Below are 24,787 nucleotides of genomic sequence, written 5' to 3'. Positions count from 1 at the left end.
GCAAGCAAAATATAAGAGAATAATTTACTATATTTGTAATCCTATTTCATATACTTGTTTTTTCATCAGTAGGTTCATTCCTGGGCTTTACAGATGTACACATCAGAGACATGGAATACTGTGCCACACTTGATGGGTTTGCTGTTGTGTTTAATGATGGTAAAGTTGGATTTATTACTCCAGTGTCAAGTAGATTTACTGCAGAGGTATGGCTTACTTACTTGAAATGTTTATTGTCTTTATTTTGCATTTATTAATTTTACTTTGTTATTAAATTCCTCCATGTTTTCTGTATTCATACAAGATTTTAGAGGTTGTTAAATTTTTAATTAAACTATACATACAAATAGTGTAAATAGAAAAAATTCTATTAGACATGGTTTATTTTATTTATTTGTTTGTTTGTTTATTTTTTGAGACGGAGTCTTGCTCTGTCACCTGGGCTAGGGTGCTGTGGCATCAGCCTAGCTCACAGCAACCTCAGACTCCTAAGCTCAAGCAATTCTCCTGCCGCAGCCTCCCAAGTAGCTGGGATTACAGGCACACACCACCACCCCTGGCTAATTTTTTCTATTTTTAGTAGAGACGGAGTCTCGCTCTTGCTCAGGCTGGTCTTGAACTCCTGAGCTCAAGTGATCCTCCCGCCTTGGCCTCCCAGACTGCTAAGATAACAGATGTAGCCACTGCACCCGGCCCAGTTAGACATGATTTAGAAAAATGATTCTTTGTCTCTTCCTCACTCTCCTCATGCTAATTTCTCATTTTCCAAGACAGCTGCCTTTTTATTCCCTTACTAGTTATTTTGATATTTATCAACACTGCTGAGTATTTCCTTTAATTTTTAGGTTGTAGGCTGTGTTTATTAACTTCCTACTATGGAAAATGACCATTTACTTTCCTCTTCCCTGTTCCTACCGCACTGGCATATTCTTCCCAGATTCCAAATATAGTTATTGTGATTTTGATTATGTTACTATTCATTGTTATATTTTTATCAATATGTAAGCTCTGTTGTTTTACCTGTGCCATGTAATATGTTAGGGTTATTTTTCTTTCCTGCAGATTATTCCTCCCACTGGGAATTAATTATTATTTTGTTCTTTACCTTTGCTTAGTTTTTATGTACTTACCACTTACTCAATCTAAAACTGTCAGTTGTGTAAATACCCTGTCAGTTTTTTCAAATGCATTACATTTTCTGTGCATTTCATCTTCTTGAAGAAATTTCTCTTGGTGCCTTCTGTCCTGCTCTAAATTGGATTGGTCACTTACTATACACCCTTAACACAACTGTATTTTTTGGCTTTCCATCATCATCCTGAGGATACACTTTACTTTTATTTCTATGGAATCCTTTGATAAGTAATGTTTAATTTAAAATGTATGGATTTTGCTTGTGTGACAGAGACCCAAAATACATTGAATTCATTGAAAGCTCTTTAAGTTTTGGTGGGTTTGGTTGACTGTCATCTTTACAATAGGATGAGCTTGACTGAGTTATTTCCTTGGGGAAGCCTCTATCTTTAGAGTCATTCCCTTCCCTTTCCCTCTCCCTTCTTTTTCCCTCCCGTCCGTTCTGTCTTCAGTGTTCCTTGGAAAATATACCTGATTACTCCAATATTCTGGGATTTGAATTACAGCATAGTTAGGCTAGAGGGTCAAAATTCAAGGTGTGAACGTTTGCTTTTTATCCCTGTTTTCAGTGTAGTACATAAACCTCTGGGGGTTTTGTTTTTCTTTTTCTTTTTTTATTCACTCACTCACTCTGGGGTTTTTGTTTTTGTTTTGTTTTTCCAAAGAAAAATATCCAGTTTTCTGTTGGAGTGGAGGTGGGGTATTTCTAGGCTGTTCAGTATGGGAGAAGTGCTGAGGAGGACCCAGCTGCTGCTTAGATAGGTTTTGAACCATACCAACTGCTTTTAGTCCAGCCCTTGAGAGACACCTAAATTCCCAAGCCTTTTGTGTACCCTACAATGTAAATTTAGATTTTCTTAGCATTCTTTACTGTCAGTTAAGGATTCTACTCATCCATATGCTTCCTAGCTTCCAAACTTTTGTAATGCTGCCTCTTCTCCCATTCTTTGTCTTTGCCAGTTTATGCTTTTCAAAAAAATCTTTCTGTTGTAAAAGTTGGGATTTTAGGAGTCAGAGAAGCTAAACATTCATGTTCCATCCGCTCTCTCTAACTGGAAAGGATTTTAAGTTTTTAAGGTCCTTTTTTGGTTGTCATTCTACTTGGCTTCAGCTTTAATATTCCTAATAAATATTTTCTGTTGTCAATTTCATTCAAATAGTAAGGTACTAAATAATACATTTGTGATAACTTATGTCAATATATAAATAATAAACTTTTGAGGAATGAGAAAATCTCTTTTTTTACAAGGCATGTCTATAGTAACTTTGTTTGGGACTTAAATATCTATATTGAAAGCAAAATTATTAGGGCTAAAAAGGTGACTCTTTTCTTAGTACTTTATAGTTAGTACAAAATATATTCTTAGCATTTCTTAGTATGTTGTCTAAGAAATTTTTCCAATAAAAGATTTAAAAAATAATGAAAAGCAGATGGACATCATTAAATAAGTTATAAATAAAAAATATGAATTACAAGAAAACAATATGTATGTATTACTGGTAATTAAGAAATAACTAAATGACATTTAACAGATGTGTTAAAATATGTCATATTTTGCCACTCCCTGTTCATAACTGTTGTAGGACAAAACCTGAGGACTAAAAGAGCTGGACAAAAAAAATTTTTTTAAGTTTGCTCAAAGGCTGTGGAGAGCTAACAAGACAGTCAAGAATAACTAGGCTAGAGGAGGCTAAGGACCCAGTATTTCAGTCTACAGTGAGCATGAACAAACTGGGCTATATGCAGCAACATAGATAGACCTCACAAACATGTTGAGTAAAAGCAAATAAATACAAAAGAATACATGCTGTGATTCCATTTTATATAAAATTAAAGGGAAAATAAAAACATAGGCAATTTTAAATTAGAGTATATATGGATACATATTTAAAGGGTAATGGTTTAAAGGAAAAGGAGGAAGTGATTACCATGTAAGTCTGGATATTGGCTCCTTTTGTGGTAGGGGTATGAGAGTACAGTGATTGGTAAGGGTACTATTGGGGGACTTTTGGGTATTGAGACGTCTTAGCCTGAGTGGTAATTCCACAAGTGTTCACTTTGTGATATTATTGAGATGTACATTTTTGTTTTGTGTATCCTTTAATGTATTATAATTCATAATAGAAAAGTTAATTTTTTTTTTCAATACTCTGGTGACTGTCATATGTAACTTGGAGGAAAAAAACCAAAATTCTTACAGTGGCCTTCAAACCCCTGTTTGGCCTCTTGTTACATCTCTTAACTCATGTACTACTTTCCTTCCCCCTGTCCAGTCCACATAGGCCTCTTTGATGTTCTTTGAACATGACAGAAATGCCACTACAATAGGGCCTTTGCACTTGCTTTCTTTTAGGACTTTCCTCAAAAGGCACTTTCATAAGGAAATTTGTTTAATATTATACCCTTCCCCCATATTCCCTCTTCACCATAATTGCTTTATTTTTTAATAGGATTTACCAACCTCTAATATACTATAATAATTTTTTAACTTGTCTGTCTTCTAACACAAATACAGGGATACAAGTAGGGGTTTTGCTGTATTTGGATGCCTGCTGTATCCTCAATATCTAGAGCAGTGCCTGGGGAATAGTAGGCACCTGGGAAATGTATTTGTTATAGGAATGAATTTCAGTCTAACCAGTGATCCAAAGAAATAATACTCAATGCTATCTTTACCATTTTCTGTTGCATAAAATGTCTAATTTTATTATTAAAATTGAAAAATAAAATCCATACTAAAAAACCAAATATTCCATATTTAGACAGTAGATTAAATGTAGTATAGTTCAAAGGGTTGTGATTATATTATTGCATCTTCTAATGTTTACCGTTGGGATCATTCAAAAATAAATTGCTATATCCTAGAATAGAAGGGGCTTAATGAAAAAAGAAAATAATAAAGTGCTACAGTATAGTGTGCTACTGTTTGTGCTTACTAAACTAATAATCAGGACCTTTGCCTTGGAATTTATAACATAAAATATTCATAATTTGGCAAATAAGAACAGACAACTAAGCTGAATCTATTCTGTATCTGTATACAGAATTAAGTAGCATATAAGCTTAATAATGTCAGTCATTTATTGAATGCTTAATTTGTTGAATCGTAGGGATTGTACTAGATAGTTTACATGTATGTTCTCTTTTAATCTTTGAAATACCCTGAGAGGTAAGTAATTTACAGATAAGGAAACTGAAGCTTGGAAAGGTCAAATAATCATTTTAGGGAGTGAACAGTAGACCTCAGCTGTTATGTCAGGCTGTGAGATACCATGCTGTTAAGGGAATAATAGAAAGTGGTAAACAAATGACAAATTATGAGTTGCTTCTAAAGGATAAACCAAGTAAAATTTACTATTTTCCATTGACCAGGAAGTTAAACACTAGATATTAGGTGATGAAAATAATAATAGTGGGCAAATTAGAAGCTATTTTTGCTCTCAAGAAATTTACAGTCTAACAAGAAGTTTATTTAATTTGAATTTGGAGATTGAATTTCCATTTTTTAGTGTTTTATAAATTAACTAGCACTGGACTGAGCTCAATGTTTGAGTAAATTAATGAAAATCTTGAGGTTTTAAGGGAGAATATTTAGATGGTGGTCCTGATGGGATATTTTCCTATGTAGATGAACCAAATAAATCCTCATCAAACTGTATGTTTATTCAAGGAGAAGTATATTGACTACAGTAAATTTGGGAGAATACTTTTTTAAGCCTTAATAATTATTTTTTTTTTTTAGCAGCTTCATGGAGTTTGGCCACAAGATGTTGTTGATGGAACATGTGTAGCAGTAAATAACAAGTATCGACTAATGGCATTTGGTTGTGCGAGGTAATTGATAGAGACTTGAATTTTTAAGGATTATTGCCCCAAATAATGTTTTTTAAACATAAGATATTCTTGATACACTTATAAATCTTATCATGACTATCATAATTTATGAATCAGCCTTAATATGAAATATAAAAGTGTTTTATTAGATTGAAGCAAACAAAGTAAAGGGCAGATTTTGGTGGTAGAATATTTTAATTTATATTATAAAAGTGAGCTTTTCTCTAGTGGTAGAAAATTGAGGTACAAGTTAAAAAGAATAAACAGCTAAAACCTAGGCTGTGTTGTTTAAAAGAGGATCTAGAAGATATTTTTCTTTTTTTAACTTCTTTTTAAGACATTGTTGTTGACATTGAATTGCCTTAGTTAATGAGCACATTTAAGGCTCACATACATAAGGTCCATTTCTTGCTTTAATTCATATAAGGGATATTTTAGAAATAAAATTGAATAAAATTATTTATTCGTCAAATATCTGTGTTCCTAGCATTACTAGGCACAGTTCTAAGCATTTGGGATACATTAGAAAACAAAGATACCTGACTTTGTTGAGCTTATATGTTAGCTTAAATAAAAAGATTATATTAGTCAGTTATAGTAATACCTTACAATGTGTATAGTGCTTTTTAGTTTTCAAAGCTCTTTCTTAAATATAAAATTCCATTTGGCCCTCAAAGTGAGACTTGGTTGTTCTATAGAACATACATCTAATATAGTCTCCAGCCACATCATCTCCACCTAAGTATCAAAGATTTTTTTATTAGTATAGGTAATCCACATATTATAAATCACCTTCATTACACTCTCAAGAACCTCTTTGGAAGGTGGGGAAATCCTTATCCTCGACTTCAACTTGTTCTCAACACACTGCTTTTCACTGAGCAGTTAAATGTAGAGATACATCTAAGTTTAACTTAGTACAAGAAAGAAGGAAAAGCTTATTTTTTTTATATTCATGGATTTGATTGGGTGAAATTTTGCTTAGAATTTTTAAAGCTATGTTCATGAGTACATTTTGCCTATAATTTTCTTTTTTCTTACTTTCCTGGTTAACCACGCTATGCTTGTCTAATGAAACAAGTTGAGGAAGGGCTCCTCTCTTTGTCTTCTCTATTCATCTTTGAATGTATGGTAGAATCTGCCAATGAAACCATCTGGACTTGGAATCATCTTCTTGGGACTTTTTTGGACTGCTGATTAAATTCAGTTTTAAAAATAGATTTAAGAAGATTTAGATTTTCTATCTCTTCTTAAGTCATTTTGGCAAGTTGATATTTCTAGGAATGGGTTTCTTTCACATATGCTGTCAAAATTTATTGGCATATATTATAATTTATATACCCTTTTAATACTGTGAAATAAAAACAGGTACAAAACAGTATGTAATCCAGATATTTAGTTTAACAAATATTTGTAATACAGACACTCAGTCCATTCACAACTGAGTCAAGAAATAGAACATTGCTTCTATCATAAACTCCCTCTGCTACTTCCTAATCACAGCTCCTATCTGCTCCCTGACTCACTTAGTAACCAATTTTCTGTCTATTGTATTATAATTTTTTTGAAATATAGTTTTACCACCCATATATACATTCCTGAAGAGCATAATTAGTTTTATTAGATTTTGTACTTTATATGAATAGAATCATATTTTATGTTTTGTGTCTTTCAGTCAACATTGTGATATTCATCCATGTTGTTTGCCAGTAGCTGTAATCATTTTTTAAATTGATTTATAAATAGTACTCCAGTTTACAAATATATTAATATAATAATGTATCACTTTGCTTTTGATGGACATTTGCATTATCTCTTGGTTTCCAAAGAGACATTCTCTTATATAAACCCAATATCTTTATAACACATGACATAATGCTAAGTCCCTAATAGGATCTAATACCCAATTCATATTCAAAGTAACCCAGTTGTCACCAAAATATCTTTTATAGCTCCTTTGTTCCAACCAGACTCAATCAAGGTACATTAATTATATTTGGTTATTGTTTCCTTTAGTCACCTTTTACCTTTAACAATCCTTATGCCTTTTTTCTCATTTTCAGTGCATTGACTTTTTTTAAGTGTCCGGGTCAATTCTTTATCGACTGTCTTATGTTCTAGATTTGCTTCATTGTTTCCTCATTATTACATTTAATTAGTTTCTGTGACACCTGTAATAACTAACTTGGAAGCTGGTTCTTCTTGAGCAAATATAGTCAAATAACTCAAAAGCTCACACGTCAAGCTTGCAAGAGCATTTTAGAAAAAACTCACAGGAGCAGTGGCAAGTATGTACTTCCCATATTACCTGCATTCAGGGCTAGTACCTAGGAGTCTACCAAGGCCAGCTGTTAGAATCCAGAAGAGGTACTCCAACCCTAACTATTGGCTTATAAACTATGTGACTAGGAAGTACTAACCCCTTCGCCAGGGAATCTTGGCTTACAGCCTTTCAGTCATCTGTTTTCATCATTTAAGAGACTACAGGCCCTTCTTCTGGCATTATCCTGGGTTAGGGTTAAAGTTTTGTGATTGTAGCTGTGTGGTATAACAAACCAGTAGCTTCTAACCCTGATCTGCCAACCCTTACCGTGACTCATTGCCTTGAACACTAGGCTGCAGCTGGTGTCCTTAGAGTTCTGTAAGAAGCCAGCTTTCTTTTAGGATGCCAGTTTGTAGAGGATCAGTCTCGAACAACCTAACTCTTAGATTTAAAGGTTTGATTAGATTCTGGTTACATATTTTTGTCATAGGTCATGATATGTACTTCCTATGGTATCACTTAGCGATAATGTTGAGTTGTCCCACTATTAATGATGCCATAATATTTTGATCATTTATGTTGACAATAGTCATATCTCTATTATAAAGATGTTTTGGCTTTGGGATTAGTAAGTAGGATGTTTTAATGGAAATATATTTTTCTCTTATAATGGGCTGATGAGAAATGGAAAGAAAAATAATTTTTAAAATATAGGCACTGTAGGATGCTTAAAAGATTGTCAGTCTTTTATAAGTAATGACTTAGCACCTCCTGCTTATAAATATTTAGACTCCTCCCTGACTTGTTAGAGCTCAGCAACCCAGGGTTAGCAGTTGACGGTTGTTAGATATAAAGCAAAAATAAACAAATATACCTCCTATCCACTTTGTGTTATCTCTCAGCAAGAAATAATCTATTTGAGCAGGTAGTCTGGAAATTTTTTCCAGGTATTTAGCTTCTAAGATGCAATACCCTCTCAAATGAAACAACCAAGAAAATGGAAAAAAATATGAAACAACTGTTTTGAATTCAAGACATGGGACATAAGGCAACAAAGGACAATAATCTGTGAAAGATGAGAAACAAAATGAGCTCTACAACTGCCCCAGCTTTTATTACTTTGTGAGTGTTCCCAGGATGCAGCACAGGGATAGGGAGATAGAACCTAAGTTGAGTACATGGGAACAAAAGTAAAACGTAATGAGAAATTATCCAAAATGAAACACAGAAAAAGTATTAATATTATTAACAAAAACAGCATCAGTGAGCTATGGGACAGCTTCAGGCAGCCTACTATAATAGATATTTTTACTTAGTCCTAGTCCCAGTCCTTGAGAAATGGTAGGTCCTGGCTGGGAATAGAGCTAAGCTGCTGTGAGGGAACCATCTGATTTCTCCTACTGCAAAGGAATGTGTGAAAGTGCCAGAACATTCTGGCAGTCATAAATAACTGTCATCCTATTGTGTACGAAAGCAGTCTTAGATTAAAAATATTTTAAAAACAACATTTGTTTCTCTTTCTCATTATAGTAAATATTGCGTAAGTAATATAACTAAAGTAGGCATCTTATTTTCAAATACTGAATGTGTATTAAATTTTTGAGCTGAGAATAGCTCCATAAGCAGAAATGGAATTTTTTAATGATCATTGTAGTTCAATTTTGAAATGTAGCTTAGAGGTAATACAGAGATTTTAGTTTTGGTTTCAGACCCCTCATAAATTTGACCCTTGTAAAGATTTATTTATTTTTAAGGCACGGTCTCACTCAGTCACCTAGACTGGAGTACAGTGGTGTGATCATAGTTCACTGTAGACTCCAACTCCTGAGCTCAAGTGATCCTCCCACCTCAGCCTCCCAAATAGCTGGGATTACAGCCATGCACCACCACGCCCAGCTAATTTTTTAATTTTTTGTGTAGAGATGGGCTCTTGCTATGTTGCCCAGGCTGGTCTTGAACTCCTGGCTTGAAGCGATGCTCCTGCCTTGGCCTCCCAAAGTGCTGGGATTACAGACATGAATCACCATGGCCAGCCAGCCCTTGTAAAGATTTTTTAAATGAAGTAATTATGTACACCATATACACAAAAGAGCACATACAATGTATATCTGATATATAAAAAATAGTATGAAAATCTTTATAAATTACCACCTAGCCTAAGAAATAACACATTACTAGTGCTGACGAAGCCGCCTATTTACCCCTCTTCTTTGATATTCACCTTTTATAAGGCAGAAACTATTAGAGCAGTCACTAATAGTTCTTTGTTGTATTTCTATGACAAATATATTTACTACTATATGTTTAACTAGTGTGTGTGTGTATATATCAAATATAGTGTATATAGAAAATATACATATATATAGAGAGAGCAAATATATATATATAGTTGACCCTTGAACAACACAGGAATTAGGGGCATTGGCTGCCCACACAGCTGAAAATCTTTATATAACTTTTGATTCCCCCCAAATTTTTTTAACTACTAATAGCCTACTGTTGAGTAGAAGCCTTACTGTTAACATATACAGTTCACTGACATATATTTTATATGTTTTATATTAATGTACGTATATATAATATGTTGTATTCTAATAATAAAGTAAGCTAGAGAAAAGAAAACGTTAAGAAAATCAGGAAAAGAAAATATATTTAGTATTCATTTAGTGAAAGTGAATTGTTACAAAGGTTCTCATTGTCTTCATATTGAGTAGGCTGAGGAAGAGTCTTGCTGTCTCGGGTGGCAGAGGCAGAAGAAAATCTGTGTATAAGTGGACACAGACATTTCAAACCCATGTTATTCAAGGGTCATCTGCATTTGCCATCCATGTTAATGCGTGTGGCTAAAGTTCGTTTTCAGTGATATATGGTATAGTACTTTAAGACTATACCAGTTTATTTTTTCTGTCTCACGTTGCTGGATGCCAATTTTTTTTTTTTTTTGCAATTAAACACAATACAGTGAACATTGTATATATCTTCTAATAAACATTAGACAGGAAATTCTGGAATATATCTAGAAGTGAAATTGCTAGATTAGAATACATATGCATTTGTTCAAATGTTGAGATGACTGCAAATTATTTACAAAATGGTTTTGTTCTAGTTTAAACTCTTACCAGCACACCGTAAGAGTTCCCATAATAATGTTTTTTTCTATTTGTATTTGTCTTTTTTCACTAAAAGCTTTTTTGTTTTCACAGTGGTTCTGTGCAGGTTTATACAATAGATAACACCACGGGAGCCATGCTGCTGTCTCATAAATTAGAGCTAACAGCAAAACAGTATCCTGGTGAGTTTTTTTAAAACGTTTTAATGTTAATGTACTGGTAATTCTAAGTGTAGTGAATGCTAATTTAAATTAATACATGTCATGCTACTGGTCAAATATTAGAACATATAACAATATTCTACATGACCCAAAGATTTCTATGTAACTAGAGGGGGTCCTGGGATATTCTTTTATCTCTTCATTTAGTCTTTTCTCTCCTTAGGTTTAGCCCCTATATTGTTTGTCTGGACTTTGCTATAGTCTCTTACTTGATTTCATTGCCTCTTATTTTATGCCTTCCAATTCACTTTATTCATTCAACAAATACTTATTGAGTACCTACTATATGCTGCTGGACACTGTTCTAAGTGCTGGATACACAAGTAGTAAACAAAACAAAAGTCTCTTTCTGAACCCTTTAGTGAATCTTCGCTATCCATAGGATTATGGCTAAACTCTTTGTGTCATTGGAAATGCTTTTGACTGACACTAACAGAAAACCCAACTTACTATGGCTTAAACAAATAGAATTTTATTTTCTCAAATAGCAAGAAATCCAAAGGTGAGCTGCTACTGACCTTTGTTTGACCTTTTTTTCATGGTCTCAAGTTAGCTCCTGAGCTCCAATCATTACTTCTGCAATCGAGTCAAAGAAAGGAGGAAGCAGGGCATATCTGATTTTTTGATAAGGAAAGCAAAACTTTTCCCAGAAGCATACCTACCTCCTACCGCTGTCTTCCACTTACATCTTATTGGCCATAAATATGTCACGTGCTACCTTAGGCTTCAAGGAAAACTTGGAAAGTAAATGTTAGCTTTTTCAAGCATTTATGGCAGAGGGCAAGGGAGAAGGAAGATGGGAGTAGGTGTTGGATTAACCAACCAACAGTGTCTACGTATATGTGGTATATAAGAGCTTTTGCCAAATTTCTCTGGCATTGTTTCTTGGTTCAGTCCACACTTAGTGTCTCTAATTTTTGCAGTACCGTTAGGCTAAAAGAAATGCCAAAAGTTCTATTTATTAAGTAGTTAGAGCTAAACAACTTAGTAAGTATCTATGTGTTAGCAACCTAACAACAGTTTTTTTAAACTATCCATAAATGGAAAGAAAATAATAATTTCATTTCATTCTTAAACATAATTTTTTACTAATGGAATGTTGGATACTGCACAGTTTCTCAAACATTAAGATTCAAACTGGGCACAACCACCCACATTTCCTGTTCCATATTGATTTTTATAGAGCACTTAATTTTTATTACAGCAATTCCTGAAAACCCATCTTCACAAAGATGTAACATCAAATGAAATGTAGCTATGAACTACCTGCAGCTGGGAGTTTACATTGTGTCTAACAGGTGCTATGTATCACTGTGTTTCTCTTAAAAATCATCTGTTGGCACCCCTGTAAGTTCTCTGCACAACTCTGGGATACCTTGGCACACAGACTAGGAACTGTAGTCTTAAGTTTCACTCAACTTTACCAGACTACCTGCAGATTCATAACTATCTCCATGCTGTTTGATACCTTTGACTTTCCCACTATTCTCTTTACCTGAAATGTCCCATATTTCTAGATGGAGGGTATGTATTTATTTCTTAAGACACAGCTCAAGTGAAATCTGTTTTTATGAAGTAGTTAGAATACTGTTCCCTCCTATGCTCCATTATACCCTGCGTATAACCTTTTTTTAACATCTGTAATACTTTATTGAACTTAACTATGTTACAGGTCTTTTTCCCCTCCTAGACTGTAAGCCTTGAGTGTAGGATGTTACCCATCTCTTTATACCAAGCTAGTTCAGCTTAGTGAGAGGCACATAGTAGAGATGTGATGAGTAAATCAATCTTTTTAACCTGATACCAGTGACTATACCGTGGATATAGCTCTTTGTAGTCTCAGCTTCACATGGATATATCTTTTATTAGATTACCTGCCTTGGGCAAGCTCTGAGCTTTATCTCCTGTCCCTAACACACTGTGAATCATCAGAAGTGGAAGTCAAGATCTCCAGGGTTTGGCAGAAAAAATTCAGGGAAAAAGCACTTTATCTCAGTATTTTTGGTTGTTTTGAGATGTTTAAGTATTCTGTTCAGCACCTTAGTTGTTTCAGTGTGGAGAGTCATTCAGGGTATACCACCAAAAATAGAAATTTGCTCCTTAAGTTTTTATCATTCTTACTGTGTAGCCTTTTTAAAGGGCTGCATGTATTTTTCTCTTAAGGACAGTTTTTGCTGTAATCTTATTCCCATTTTAACAGAGACTGATTTGTACAAAGCCAAAGACTTTTAAGATTACGCAATTAAGTTATTCAAGCTAATAGTGGCCAGAAACAGCTTTTGCTTCTTGTAAGTCACCTGTGCACTGAATTTGTTCTGTGTAGATCAGGCCAAAACTAATGGTCTTACTACATTTAAATAGCCTTAAATGAGCAGAATTCATCTCTTTATTTGAAACAGTCATGCCTTTCTGCTCCTTTAGACTTAAAGATACAGACTATAAACAATACTAAGTATTTTTGAAGCAATCATTTATTTTTAACTATTCTCACTATTTCTTAACAGACATTTGGAACAAAACAGGAGCTGTTAAGTTGATCAGATGGTCTCCAGACAATAGTGTTGTAATAGTGACCTGGGAATATGGAGGCCTTTCTTTGTGGAGTGTGTTTGGAGCACAGCTGATTTGTACACTTGGAGGAGATTTTGCGTAAGTCCATAAAGACAATTTTTAGATAAAATAACTCCTCTCTCAAATAATACATACTTACAGAAACTTTGTGTCATGGAGCTACCCTTTTTACCTTATTTGACTCTTACCCCCCAAAAATTTGTAAGGTTCAGAATTAATATGTTCTGATTGTATTGATTCTCTGAATATCCATTTTCTTGAAACGTATAGTTCAGTCAATTAAAATGTGTTTATTTATTGAACCCCTGTTGTATGAATGACAGCATGTAACACTCAGGCTGAACCAGACATAGTTCTTTCTTCAGGTAGCTAATCATCTAATAAGAGCAGTAAGCCATGTACATAAATAACTAGTAGGAAGTAGAAAGTTATATTATCTCATTGGTTAATGTAGGTTAGCCCAATGGTTAATAGGAATGTGTTGATATCTGTACCCACTTTATATACTGTCCTGGACCTCAGTCCTGATGAAATGAGGCGACCTTTCCAAACTACATGCTTCTGGCAAGAAGTTGCTTGGCCCTGAAAAAATGTGGCTAAGTGATACCTAGATTTATTAGCCTGCAGTTTTGTATTTCATTTATTACTATGTATTTCTATTTTGAAAGAGTGAAATCAATTTGATTTCTTAAAAAACTAAAGCTAAATATTATATGCATTATATGTAATTGGAAGGCTCTATTAAATTTAGTTTCTATTCTGTGTCAGTTATAGGTCTGATGGCACCAAAAAAGATCCTCTTAAGATCAACTCTATGGTAAGCACTTTCTATTAAAAAATTGGCATGGTATTAAGAAACTTGGGTTTTCTTCCTTTGTTCTGTCATGATAGTCTGATAAAATCACAAAGGTATTTTAGTCTCAGCAGACTTCTCCTTATATAGTTTTTGTTTTGATTACATTTTTTTTAGTTGAGAGGCTGCCTGATTTTCAGGTTTTGAGGTTTTTTTAGATGTGTCCAGGAAACCCCTGTCATGTTTGTGACAATAACTGTCCAGATGAGGCATTTCTTGTGTGACTCACTGGCATGCACTTCTCATGACCTGCTTTCTTTTAACATGAAGTGAAATGCTTGTTGGTCATTTTTCCTGGAGGACATGTACTTATGTATTATTTGAGCATGTTTTTAAAACTTCCCATAGATGTTTATCAAGAGAATTATAGTCTCTATTGTAACCATACATATTGTTTGCCAGCCGTGGTGGCTCACGTCTGTAATCCTAGCCCTCTGGGAGGCCGAGGTGGGAGGATTTCTTGAGGTCAGGAGTTCAAGACCAGCCTAAGCAAGAGCGAGACCCCATCTCTACTAAAAATAGAAAGAAATTAGCCAAACAACTAAAAAGAGAAAAAATTAGCTGGGCATGGTGGTGCGTGCCTGTAGTCCCAGCTACTCGGGAGGCTGAGGCAGGAGGATTGCTTGAGCCCAGGAGTGGGAGGTTGCTGTGAGCTAGGCTGACGCCATGGCACTCTGGCCCAGGCAAGACAGTGAGACTGTCTCAAAAAGAAAAAACAAAAAACAATACATATTGTTGAGTATCCCTTATCCAAAATACTTGAGACTAGAAGTGTTTCTGATTTCTGAATTTTTCAGATTTTAGAATATTTGCATATATATAATATAATGAGTTATCTTGGGGATAGGACCCAAGTCTAAACACAAAATGCATATATGTTTCATATACACATAGACTGATGGTATTTTAATATATTTTAAATAATTTTGTTCATGAAACAATTTTTACTACAACCTATCACATAAGGTCAGGTATGGAATTTCTAGTATGACGTCACGTCAGCCCTCAAAAAGGTTCGGATTTTGGAGCATTTTGGATTTTCAGATTAGGCATGTTCAACCCATGTTTTTGTTTTTACCTATTTTCAAGAGTTTCTGTAGAAAACAATGAGATATAACCCCTATTTTTACATAGAACCATTTTATTGCAGTAGCCCCTCTCTGCACCTTCCTTCAGAAATGTGTGACTCTGAGGCTTATCACTTCCTTTGTCTTGCTTCACACAGGAAGGCATTTTCTGATCTTGGGTTTCTTCAAGAATTAAAATCACCATAGTTGCCTTAAATAGTAGTTCCCAGCCTTTTACCACCAAGGACCCCTTTTGATGTCTATCCCCACCTCCATAGTTTAAGTTTTCAGCCAAATAACATTTCTATAACTGCCAATCAGTGCTTCTGAACAGCATGCAACAATCAGTGTTATCCGACAGACTAAGTTGATATTTCAGCCACAAACAATCTAAGCATTTTATGAGCCCAGGAATTCAAGGCTACAGTGAGTTAGGATTGTGCCACTGCACTTCAGCCTTGGCGACAGTGAGACCCTGTCTCTTAAAAAAAGAACCTAAGCATTTTATTTCAACTTCACCATAGGAAAACATAAAACATCTATTAAGCTTTTGAAATTTTGCAACAATTTATGGATCCCCCCTCCCCCCACTCCATTACCGTTTCCTTGGCTCAAAGATTAGGAATCACTAATCTTAAAAAATACCATCATGGAATCTTGTTACAGAATATTAAAACTGAATGGGCCTGGAGAAGTTTATATGAACCTTCTCATTTTACACAGGAAGAAACTTATACCCTGAAGAACCAGACAGCTTGGCCAAGGTAATATATAACAAAAGCCAAGCTATAATGAAAAACTCTTGTCTCACAGCTTCCCATCCAGTGTGCTTTGATCTATACAAAACTCTGTCTGTTGTAGGTGCTTCTTTGCCATGCTTCTGCTAAGTAACCTGGGTCATCTTCTATAAGAAATTTCTTTGTATTTGAGAGGCTGCTAAATTAAACGGAGAAGTTACAGAGCACAGTAGGTTTTTCTTAAGTTTGTGATCCTGAAATTAGTGGTTCCCTCTGGAGATAGCTAAGAGGTAATCGAAGGTGTGATTCTTGTCTGAGTTTTTTGGCATGGTTTCTCCAACCTTCAGAAGTCATTAATGATGCCATCATTGATTATTTCAGAATTTGAATATTTGAAGCCAGAAGTGAATAAAAAGAATCTTTATTTTTTGACTTTTTTCTCCCTCCCCCTCTCTCCAAGAGCTGGGGTGCCGAAGGCTATCATCTATGGGTAATCAGCGGATTTGGTTCTCAAAACACTGAAATTGAGTCTGACCTCAGGAGTATAGTTAAACAGCCCAGCATTCTGCTATTTCAGTTTATCAAGAGTGTACTCACTGTAAACCCTTGTATGGTAAGTATATTTAAAACTGTGATTTCTGTAGTGTCTTTCATGTTAGAATTCCATAGAATTCATTATGACACATATATGTTAAGTATACTCCTAAAATTGGTATATAATCTTTTGTGTATTTTGTGTAATTCTTTTTTTAATTTATATTAAATTTGTACCAAAATTTTATTTCTGAACAGGTTTTGGTTTTTTTGGTCTTTTTGTTTATTTTTTTAAAGGGTCACAAGAAATTTAAGGGAAAGCAATATTTACATATTTCCTTGAATAACTTGAAAAATTTGGTCTTAGTAGCATTTCCCAAGGTGTGTTCCACTAGGCAGTATTTATGAGAGAGATTAGTAGCAGCTCCACAGCATTAAAAAAAAGTTCAGTTTTCATGCAAGTGTGAATTTCTTTATTGTAGGGCCCCAGAGTCTCAAATACGCTAATGTGCATCATGAAAATCCAGGAATTGGTATATATAAAGCTGTATTACTAAACTGTGAATTTTTACGGAACACCTTGAAGAAAATATGTTTAGGAACCTGCTTTGGGAAACACTGCCCCAAATTACAAACTCATGTATATCATTTTCTGAAATAATGTGTATTGATATTATTATATATTGCAAATATATAATAATAAAATATTACATGTTAGAGGTACATATCTTAATAGCTACCATCAATGGATTTTGATGGCTATTTGGTGCAACAAATTTCTAATTAAAATTTACAACATATTGAGAAAGAATGTGAAAATAGCCTGGATATTAGATCCCATTACTGCAGTTGAAGATTAAGGATCCCCAGAAAAAACAATAGAGTATTTCTTTCTCCCCTTTCCCATCCCAAGTAATAATTTAAAAGCATCCTTGAGTTTTATGTCAGGATAGCATTTGGACAAAAATGGAAAGGTGACGGGGTAGGGTGCTGCTCTGTCTGATTTGAATAGTTAATGAAGAGTCTGCCCAGCTTTGAGAACACTAGATTTCTAGTTGAAAACCCATAATCACTAAGAGCACTATTCTTTGTAAATATTAGGTTATTAAGTATGGAATGTTTGTTTTCCTTAAGTACTAAGTTTGACAGTTGATATCTCTGACATTTCACTTGGACACTTCTTAGCGGGTTTTTTGTTTGTTTTTGGTGAAGATACATTCTTTCAAATGCACATTTTGGCTTGTGGTTATCTTTCAAATTTTTTTTTAGAGCAATTTTTGTGAAACCATGGATAAGTCAAAAATTTGTGTTATTTTTTAATATGAGTTCTATCATGGAACCAATGCAGCACAGGCAGCTTGAGATATCAACAAAGTGTTTGGGAAGGATGTGGCTAATGAACACACAGTACGTTGATGGTTTGAGAAGTTCCATTCTGGTGAGCCACATAGGTGACCTGAGACAAAGGTGGATAATGATGAGCCGAAAGCTGTAGTGGAAACAAATCTATCTCAACCTACACGTGAATTAGCAGCAAGGTTTGACATTACTATGCCAACAATATTGGACCATTTGAAACAAATGGACAAGGTATAAAAGCTGGATAGATGGGTACTGCATAAATTAAATAAGCATCAGAAGAGAAACCTTGAAGCTTGCCTTTCTTTGCTGTCAGGACATAAAGGCGAACCATTTCTATACCGTATTGTTACGTGTGATGAAAATGGATTCTTTTTGACAATCACAGGCATTCAACACAATGGTTGGATAAAGATGAAATGCCAAAACACAGTCCAAAACTGATATTCATCAAAGAAAAGCTAGTGGTGTCTGTTTGGTGGTCCAGCGCTGGTATCATCCACTACAGCTTCATGAAACCTGGTCAGTCGATTATAGCAGATGTCTCCCAACTGGACAAAATGATGAGGATGCTTGCAGTAAAGCAGCCGAGATTGGTCCATTTGAGACAGGCCAATCCTCTTGCAAGGCCACATGTCACAAAAAACAACACTGCTCAAACTACAGAAGCTGAACTTGGAAGCTCTCTGTCATCCACTCTATTCACCATTGCACCAACTGACTACCATACCACTTCTTGCAAGCTTTGGACCTCTTCTTGCAAGGAAAAATATTCAATTCTCAACAAGCTGTGGAAAATGCCTTTCACGATTTCATCACCACTCGCTCTCTAGGCTTCTTCGCTGCTGGCATAAGCAAGCTGTTAAGATGACAAAACTGTGTTGATCATTTAGGCATGTACTTTAATTGTACTGGTTCTTGTTTGAGATATAATAAACTAAACTTTTGATTAGAAATCGGTCATTTCGTATTTAATGACCTAGTATAACAATGCATAGGATTATTATGTAGTCTTTGTCTTCTATGAAGAAAATCAACATTGACACATGTTGGCGTGGATGCGGAGAGACAGGAACACTCATACACTGCTGGTGGGAATGCAAACTAGTACAACCCCTGTGGAAAGCAATATGGAGATACCTTAAACAGATTCAAGTAGACCTACCATTCGATCCAGCAATCCCATTATTGGGCATACACCCAGAAGAACAAAAGTCATTCTATAACAAAGACACCTGTACCTGAATGTTTATAGCAGCACAATTCACAATCGCAAAGATGTGGAAACAACCCAAGTGCCCATCAATCCACGAATGGATTAGTAAACTGTGGTATATGTATACCATGGAGTATTACTCAGCTATAAGAAATAACGATGATACGACATCTCTTTGGTTCTCCTGGAGAGAGTTGGAACCCATTATATTAAGTGAAGTATCCAAAGAATGGAAAAACAAGCATCACATGTACTCACCAGAAAACTGGTTTCCCTGATCATCACCTAAATGCACATTGGGGAAGGATACCAATTGGATATCAGACTGAGACGGGGGGTGGGGGGGTGGGGGGGATGTATGCCTACATGATGAGTGCGTTGCGCACCGTCTGGGGAATGGTCATGCTTGAAGGTGCTGACTCGGGGAGGTGGTGGGGAGGGGATGGAGGTGTGACTACATGGTGAATGCCAGGCGCACTGTCTGGAGAATGGACACACCTGAGGCTCTGACTCGGGGATGGGCGGGACACAGACAATGTATATAACCTGAGCTTTTGTACCCCCATGAAGAGCTGAAATAAAAAATTAAAAATTAAAAAAAAAAAAAGAAAAGAAAATCAACATTAAGATATATGGTGCTTTTCCTGTAGTAAAACTAAGTCAATGTGTTACTTACTTTTGCCTACCTAATATTTTTATTTGCTTTTATCCTTTGCCCCACTTCTTTTCCATCATCAAGAGTAACCAAGAACAGGTGTTGCTTCAGGGAGAGGATCGCTTATATTTGAACTGTGGAGATGCTTCACAAACCCAGCATACCAGGAGTTCTTCAACACACTCTGAGCATAAGCCCGGTCGAGAAAAGAGCCCATTTGCAGATGGAGGGTTAGAGTCTCAGGGTTTAAGCACTTTACTTGGACATCGGCATTGGCATGTTGTACAGGTAAATCTTCAGTTACTGATTACTAGTGACTTAGTCCTTGGTAAGAGATCACCTGGGACAGATTATTAAATATTTCATCTGTTACTTCAGGAAACAGATTCTTTTTAACCTTTTTGACTGTCATGTCTCTCTTCTGTGTTCTTGTCCTCTTGTCTTCCTTTCTTTCCACTTGATGTACAGTATATCCTCACCTACTTTAAGTCCATTAGTAGTGTCAGGAACTAGAAGTTTATGTTTTCCTCTCTAATTGAGGATAACTGTTTATTTTACTTTCAGCCTCTTTTTTGTATAAATCTAACTCTATGGATTTGCATAGGCATAAAAGTGTAGTAATTTCATGGAAAGTGGCAATATCAATTAGTACCCTGTGCAGCTGACATTATAGTCTTAATGGGACCACGTTGAGGTTAATCACCTGACTTTGGACCCAAATTGCAGACTTGCGGTTAGTAGAGAACTTTATTAATAATTTTATTTAATCTTGTCCTAAATTATTTATTCATTCTGTTACCACTTTTACATTAGCAGTTTCTTTTAGTAATTCTGATAAATTGGCGTTTAACATGGAGATTAATTCTGAATTTTGATACCAATGAAAAATAATTTGCGGAAGTCAATAAATTAAAATTTCTTAAAAGAAACTTGTGCACATAATTTCAGAGTCCTGAATATTTTCTTTCTGCCTTTGATACCAAAATGCTTTAGGTATATCAGAGCCTCCTCCTGTATTAATTTCTTTTAGTCAGTTTTTATGTTCATGATTGCCTTCTACTCTCTGTATGTTTACCTTGCTAGCTTAATTCAGCTCCCATGTTATTTTCAGTTGATTTTGAATAAAAATAATGAGACAGAAAAATGGTCATGTGAAAGGTTGAAGGAGTAATATCTCCTACATTGACATGTGGTATACACTAAAAGAAAATGTATTTATCTTACATTAATAAATTCATGAATCAAACAATGTACATACCATTTTATAATTAGTAACAAAATTTTTAAATAAAACTGCATCAGCTACTTCCTTGACTAAAATTTTCCACTGCTCCCTTCTCTCCTATAGCCATTTCTCTGCTATTTTCATTTCCCCATACTTTGAACTATTCATTCTACACTGACCTAGCATCAATGCCAGTTCTGCCTAGCCAGGTCTGTGTTACCAGAGAGCCAAGTAGAGCAGAGGATCAAAGAAGGTAGGTCTGGAACTCAAAAATCCATCAGGCAATAACAAAAATTGAATTTCCTTCCAGCTCAAAAACTTAGTGATTCTGTGATTTTTAGCCATCTATGAAGCATCCTATATAAGAAGCATAAACACTGATTTTAGCACTTTAGGTGCTAGCTAGATTCCTGTCATTCTGTTTTTTAGATAGCTAAAGATATTTTAAAGATGGCCTTTTTAAATTTGAGTTTACCTAAGTTTTTCAGTTTCCTTAAAAATGATGCCACACAGCAAGACCTTGTCTCTACAAAATATAAAAATAAATTAGCCAGGCGTGGTGGTTTCCACCTGTAGTCCCAGCTACTCACGAGGCTGAGGCAAGAGATCTCTTGAGCCCAGGAATTTGAGGTTACAGTGAGCTATGATGATGCCACTGCCCTCTAGCCTGAGTAACAGAGTAAGACCCTGTCTCAAAGAAAAAATGCCACAGTTATAGTGTGAAAACAAATTATAATAGACTCATAGAATTTTTAGAGCTGGAAGAACCTTAGAGATCATATGGTCCAACTGGATTTGATACATGAGGAAATTGAGGCTGCTCAGGGAGGTTATATGACTTGCCAAAGGTCACACAGCAGAGTAGTGGCAAGACCTATCTTTCCCATGATTTATGTTAAAGTCTAATGTATTTTAAAACCTAGGTACTAAATATTGAATTATATAATATACTACTGACCTTGAGCTAAAACTTAGAATTTGCCTATTTGAGATTTTTTACTTGGAGCCGCTTTGTATTTTGCTGGCACTACAGCCACGTGATTCAATGTTGTGCGGTGGTAGAGTGGTTTACATTGTCTATATAATGCTACAGCTTTGCCTTCCAGGCATTTTAGCCATTAATGATGACTTCCAGAAGAAACTTAGGTGCCTGCTTTAATTCTCCCTTCAAAATATCCACTTTTCCAGTATCCGTTACCACATCCTCCAACAAAGTTGATTTGTTTCCGTGATTTATACTTTGTCTGATTCTTTTGTAGCTTAGAGTTCATCTAATGAGCTCCAGCTAATTCCTCTGCTCTTTCTGTTACTTATCTAGTGTACTAGATTTTTTGTTGGAGTCCGCTACCATACACTCCTTAGCTTTCAGATCAGAAGATTCTATGTTAATTGTTTTTCCTGTAACTAAAACAGAACAAATATATACTTGTCAGAAGCAGGATTAGTAACTGGTGGTAAAGATGGTACTTTTCTAAAAAAATTTTCCTAGATACAAACTTTTTAAATTTTGAAAGTAGTTTGTTGACAGCATAAACAGTATGGAATTTTTTAAAAAATTAAAACCTTCTGGTTTAAGCTGTGTTCCTTCTCAGACTGCATTATTTTAATGCTCGGTATTTTGTATAATGTAAGCATTTATTTCTGGAAGGTGCATAAATCTATTATTCAGTGTTCTGAGAATGTCAGTTTGATAGTTAACCTGACTATTGTCTCTAATCCAACAATATATATCAGGTATACCAGGTGTGGTATTTGGTACAGATCAAATCTTCTGGGAGGAATAGCTCTCACAGTCTCATTAGTTACAGACAAAACTATTCTAGGCAGGAGACAGGATTTTAGCAGAATGACTTTAAAAAAAACAAAAGGAAGATAGGTTCAGGTTCTTTAAGAGAAACTGAAAAATCCTGAGATAAGAAGGATAGACATTCTGTACCTTAGCACCCAGTTTTCCAGTGATGTGGCATGACTTTTGTGCCCTGAGTATGCATTCATGACCTGAGTTTCTTCATTACACATTAGCTGCCTCTTTCCTTCTGCCATTTCCTGTTCTCAGTATTACCAGTAGAACTCAGAGTTCAGATGACACATAGATCAATAAAGGTAATGTACTGGGGAAAATACAAGTTTTTGTTCTGGTCTGTGTTGCATAACATCTTCAGACACAAAACTGCATGAAAAATAAAGCTTCATTTTAAAATTAAACCTTGGCTTTTAAAAATAAACCATTTTCAATTTGTGGCACTTCGTAGACTTTTATAGGCTAAAAGAATAAATTGTTTTCTCCTGTAGATATTCATCACAGTGTGATCATTTGAATAAAATTTAACTTTGGGGTTCCCGTGATTAGAAACTCTTCATGTTGGCATCCACTTTTGCAGTGACATCTTAGCTCCCATGTTACCCACCCACACATTTCATAAGTACTAATGAAACACCAAGGTTTAGGGGAGGTGAGAATTCCTTTTAGTGTCATAGTGACTGGCACAATTATACTCAGGTACATCCTTCCTAAGTGACTATTTTTTTTTCTTTTTGTCTCTTCTGTACAAATTTATGGGGTGCACGTGCAATTTTATTACATGCATAGATTACATAGTCAAGTGAAGGCTTTTAGGGCATCCATCACCCAGTGATGGATGGGTACAGCTTACATTGTACCCATTAATCAATTTCTCGTCATGCTCCCATCCTCTCACTCTTCCAAGTCTTCATTATCTATCATTCCACTCTCTACATACATGTGAACACCTTTTTTTAGTGCCGACTTATGAGTGAGAACATGCAATATTTGTCTTTCTGTGCCTGGCTTATTTCACTTAAGATAATGACCTCCACTTCCATCCATGTTGCTGCAAAAGACACGATTTCATTCTTTTTTATGGCTAAATAGAATTCCACTGGGCATATATACCACATTTTCCTAGATGGACACTTAGGTTAATTCTGTATCTTTGCTAGTGTGAATAGTGCTGCAATAAACATACAAGCGCAGATATCTTTTGATACGATTTCTTTTCCTTTGGGTAGATACCCAGTAGTGGGGTTGCTGGAGTGAATGGTAGTTCTATTTTTAGTTTTTTGAGAAATCTCCCTACTATTTCCCATAAAAGCCATACTACCTTCCCACTAAGAGTTGCCTTTCCTTCACATCCTTACCAACATCCATTATTTTTTGGGTTTTTAATAATAGCCATTCTGACTTGGGTAAGCTGATCTCTTTGTGGCTTTGATTTACATTTCTCTGATGATTAGTGATATTGAGCATTGTTTCAAACAGCTGTTGGCCGTTTATGTCTTCTTTTGAAAAATGTCTGTTCATGTCCTTTTGCCCACTTCTTAATGGGATTATTTGGTTTTTTTGTTGTTATTGTTGAGATGTTTTAGTTCCTTGTATATTCTGGAGTAGATGAGTAGATTACAGATAATTTTTCCCATTCAACAGATTGTCTCTGACTCTGTTGATTATTTCTTTTGTTGTATAGAACCTTTTTAGTTTAATTAAGTCCCATTTGTCTATTTTTGATTTTGATGCCTGTGCTTTTAAGGTCTTAGTCGTAAAATTCTTTGCCTAGAACAGTGTCCAGAAGAGTTTTCCCTAGGTTGTCTCCTAGTATTTTTATGGTTTTGCTGTTTACGTTTTTAATCCATCTTCAGTTGATTTTTGTAAATGGTGACAGATAGGGGTCCACTTTTATTCTTCTGCACATGGCTATCCAATTTTCCCAGCACCATTCATTGAAGAGGGTGTCTTTTTCCCCAGTGTATGTTCTTATCAGCCTTGTCAAAGGTCAGTTAACTGTAAGTATGTGGCTTTATTTCTGGTTTCTCTATCATTTTCCATTGGTCTGCATCTATTTTTATACCACTACCATACTGTTTTGGTTACTATAGCCTTGTAATATAATTTGAAGTCAAGTAATGTGATGCCTCTAGCTTTGTTCTTTTTGCTCAGGATTGCTTTGGCTATTTGGGCTTTTTTTTTGGTTCCCTATGAATTTTAGGAT

At 35.2% G+C, this 24,787-nt stretch overlaps 1 protein-coding gene across 5 annotated transcripts in view; it reads left to right on the top strand.

The window, feature by feature from the left end:
• The window catches only part of RIC1 (RIC1 homolog, RAB6A GEF complex partner 1), a 115,535-nt gene that overhangs the window by 62,302 nt on the left and 28,446 nt on the right, over positions 1 to 24,787 (top strand). For 3 of the 5 annotated variants that reach the window (XM_045563874.1, XM_045563877.1, XM_045563878.1), the window contains exons 6-12: positions 70 to 206; positions 4,878 to 4,969; positions 10,436 to 10,524; positions 13,068 to 13,212; positions 13,903 to 13,951; positions 16,252 to 16,404; positions 19,640 to 19,843. In XM_045563874.1, coding sequence (XP_045419830.1) covers positions 70 to 206; positions 4,878 to 4,969; positions 10,436 to 10,524; positions 13,068 to 13,212; positions 13,903 to 13,951; positions 16,252 to 16,404; positions 19,640 to 19,843 — 869 coding nt within the window. The remainder of the gene's footprint in view (positions 1 to 69; positions 207 to 4,877; positions 4,970 to 10,435; positions 10,525 to 13,067; positions 13,213 to 13,902; positions 13,952 to 16,251; positions 16,405 to 19,639; positions 19,844 to 24,787) is intronic. The other 2 variants (XM_045563875.1, XM_045563876.1) reach the window with 2 other exon arrangements.

The sequence above is a fragment of the Lemur catta genome, chromosome 10 (genome assembly GCF_020740605.2).
Source record: "Lemur catta isolate mLemCat1 chromosome 10, mLemCat1.pri, whole genome shotgun sequence".
Classification (NCBI taxonomy): Eukaryota; Metazoa; Chordata; class Mammalia; order Primates; family Lemuridae; genus Lemur; species Lemur catta.
The sequence above is the reverse complement of the archived record's forward strand: the minus strand, read 5'-3'. Positions and strand labels throughout refer to the sequence as shown.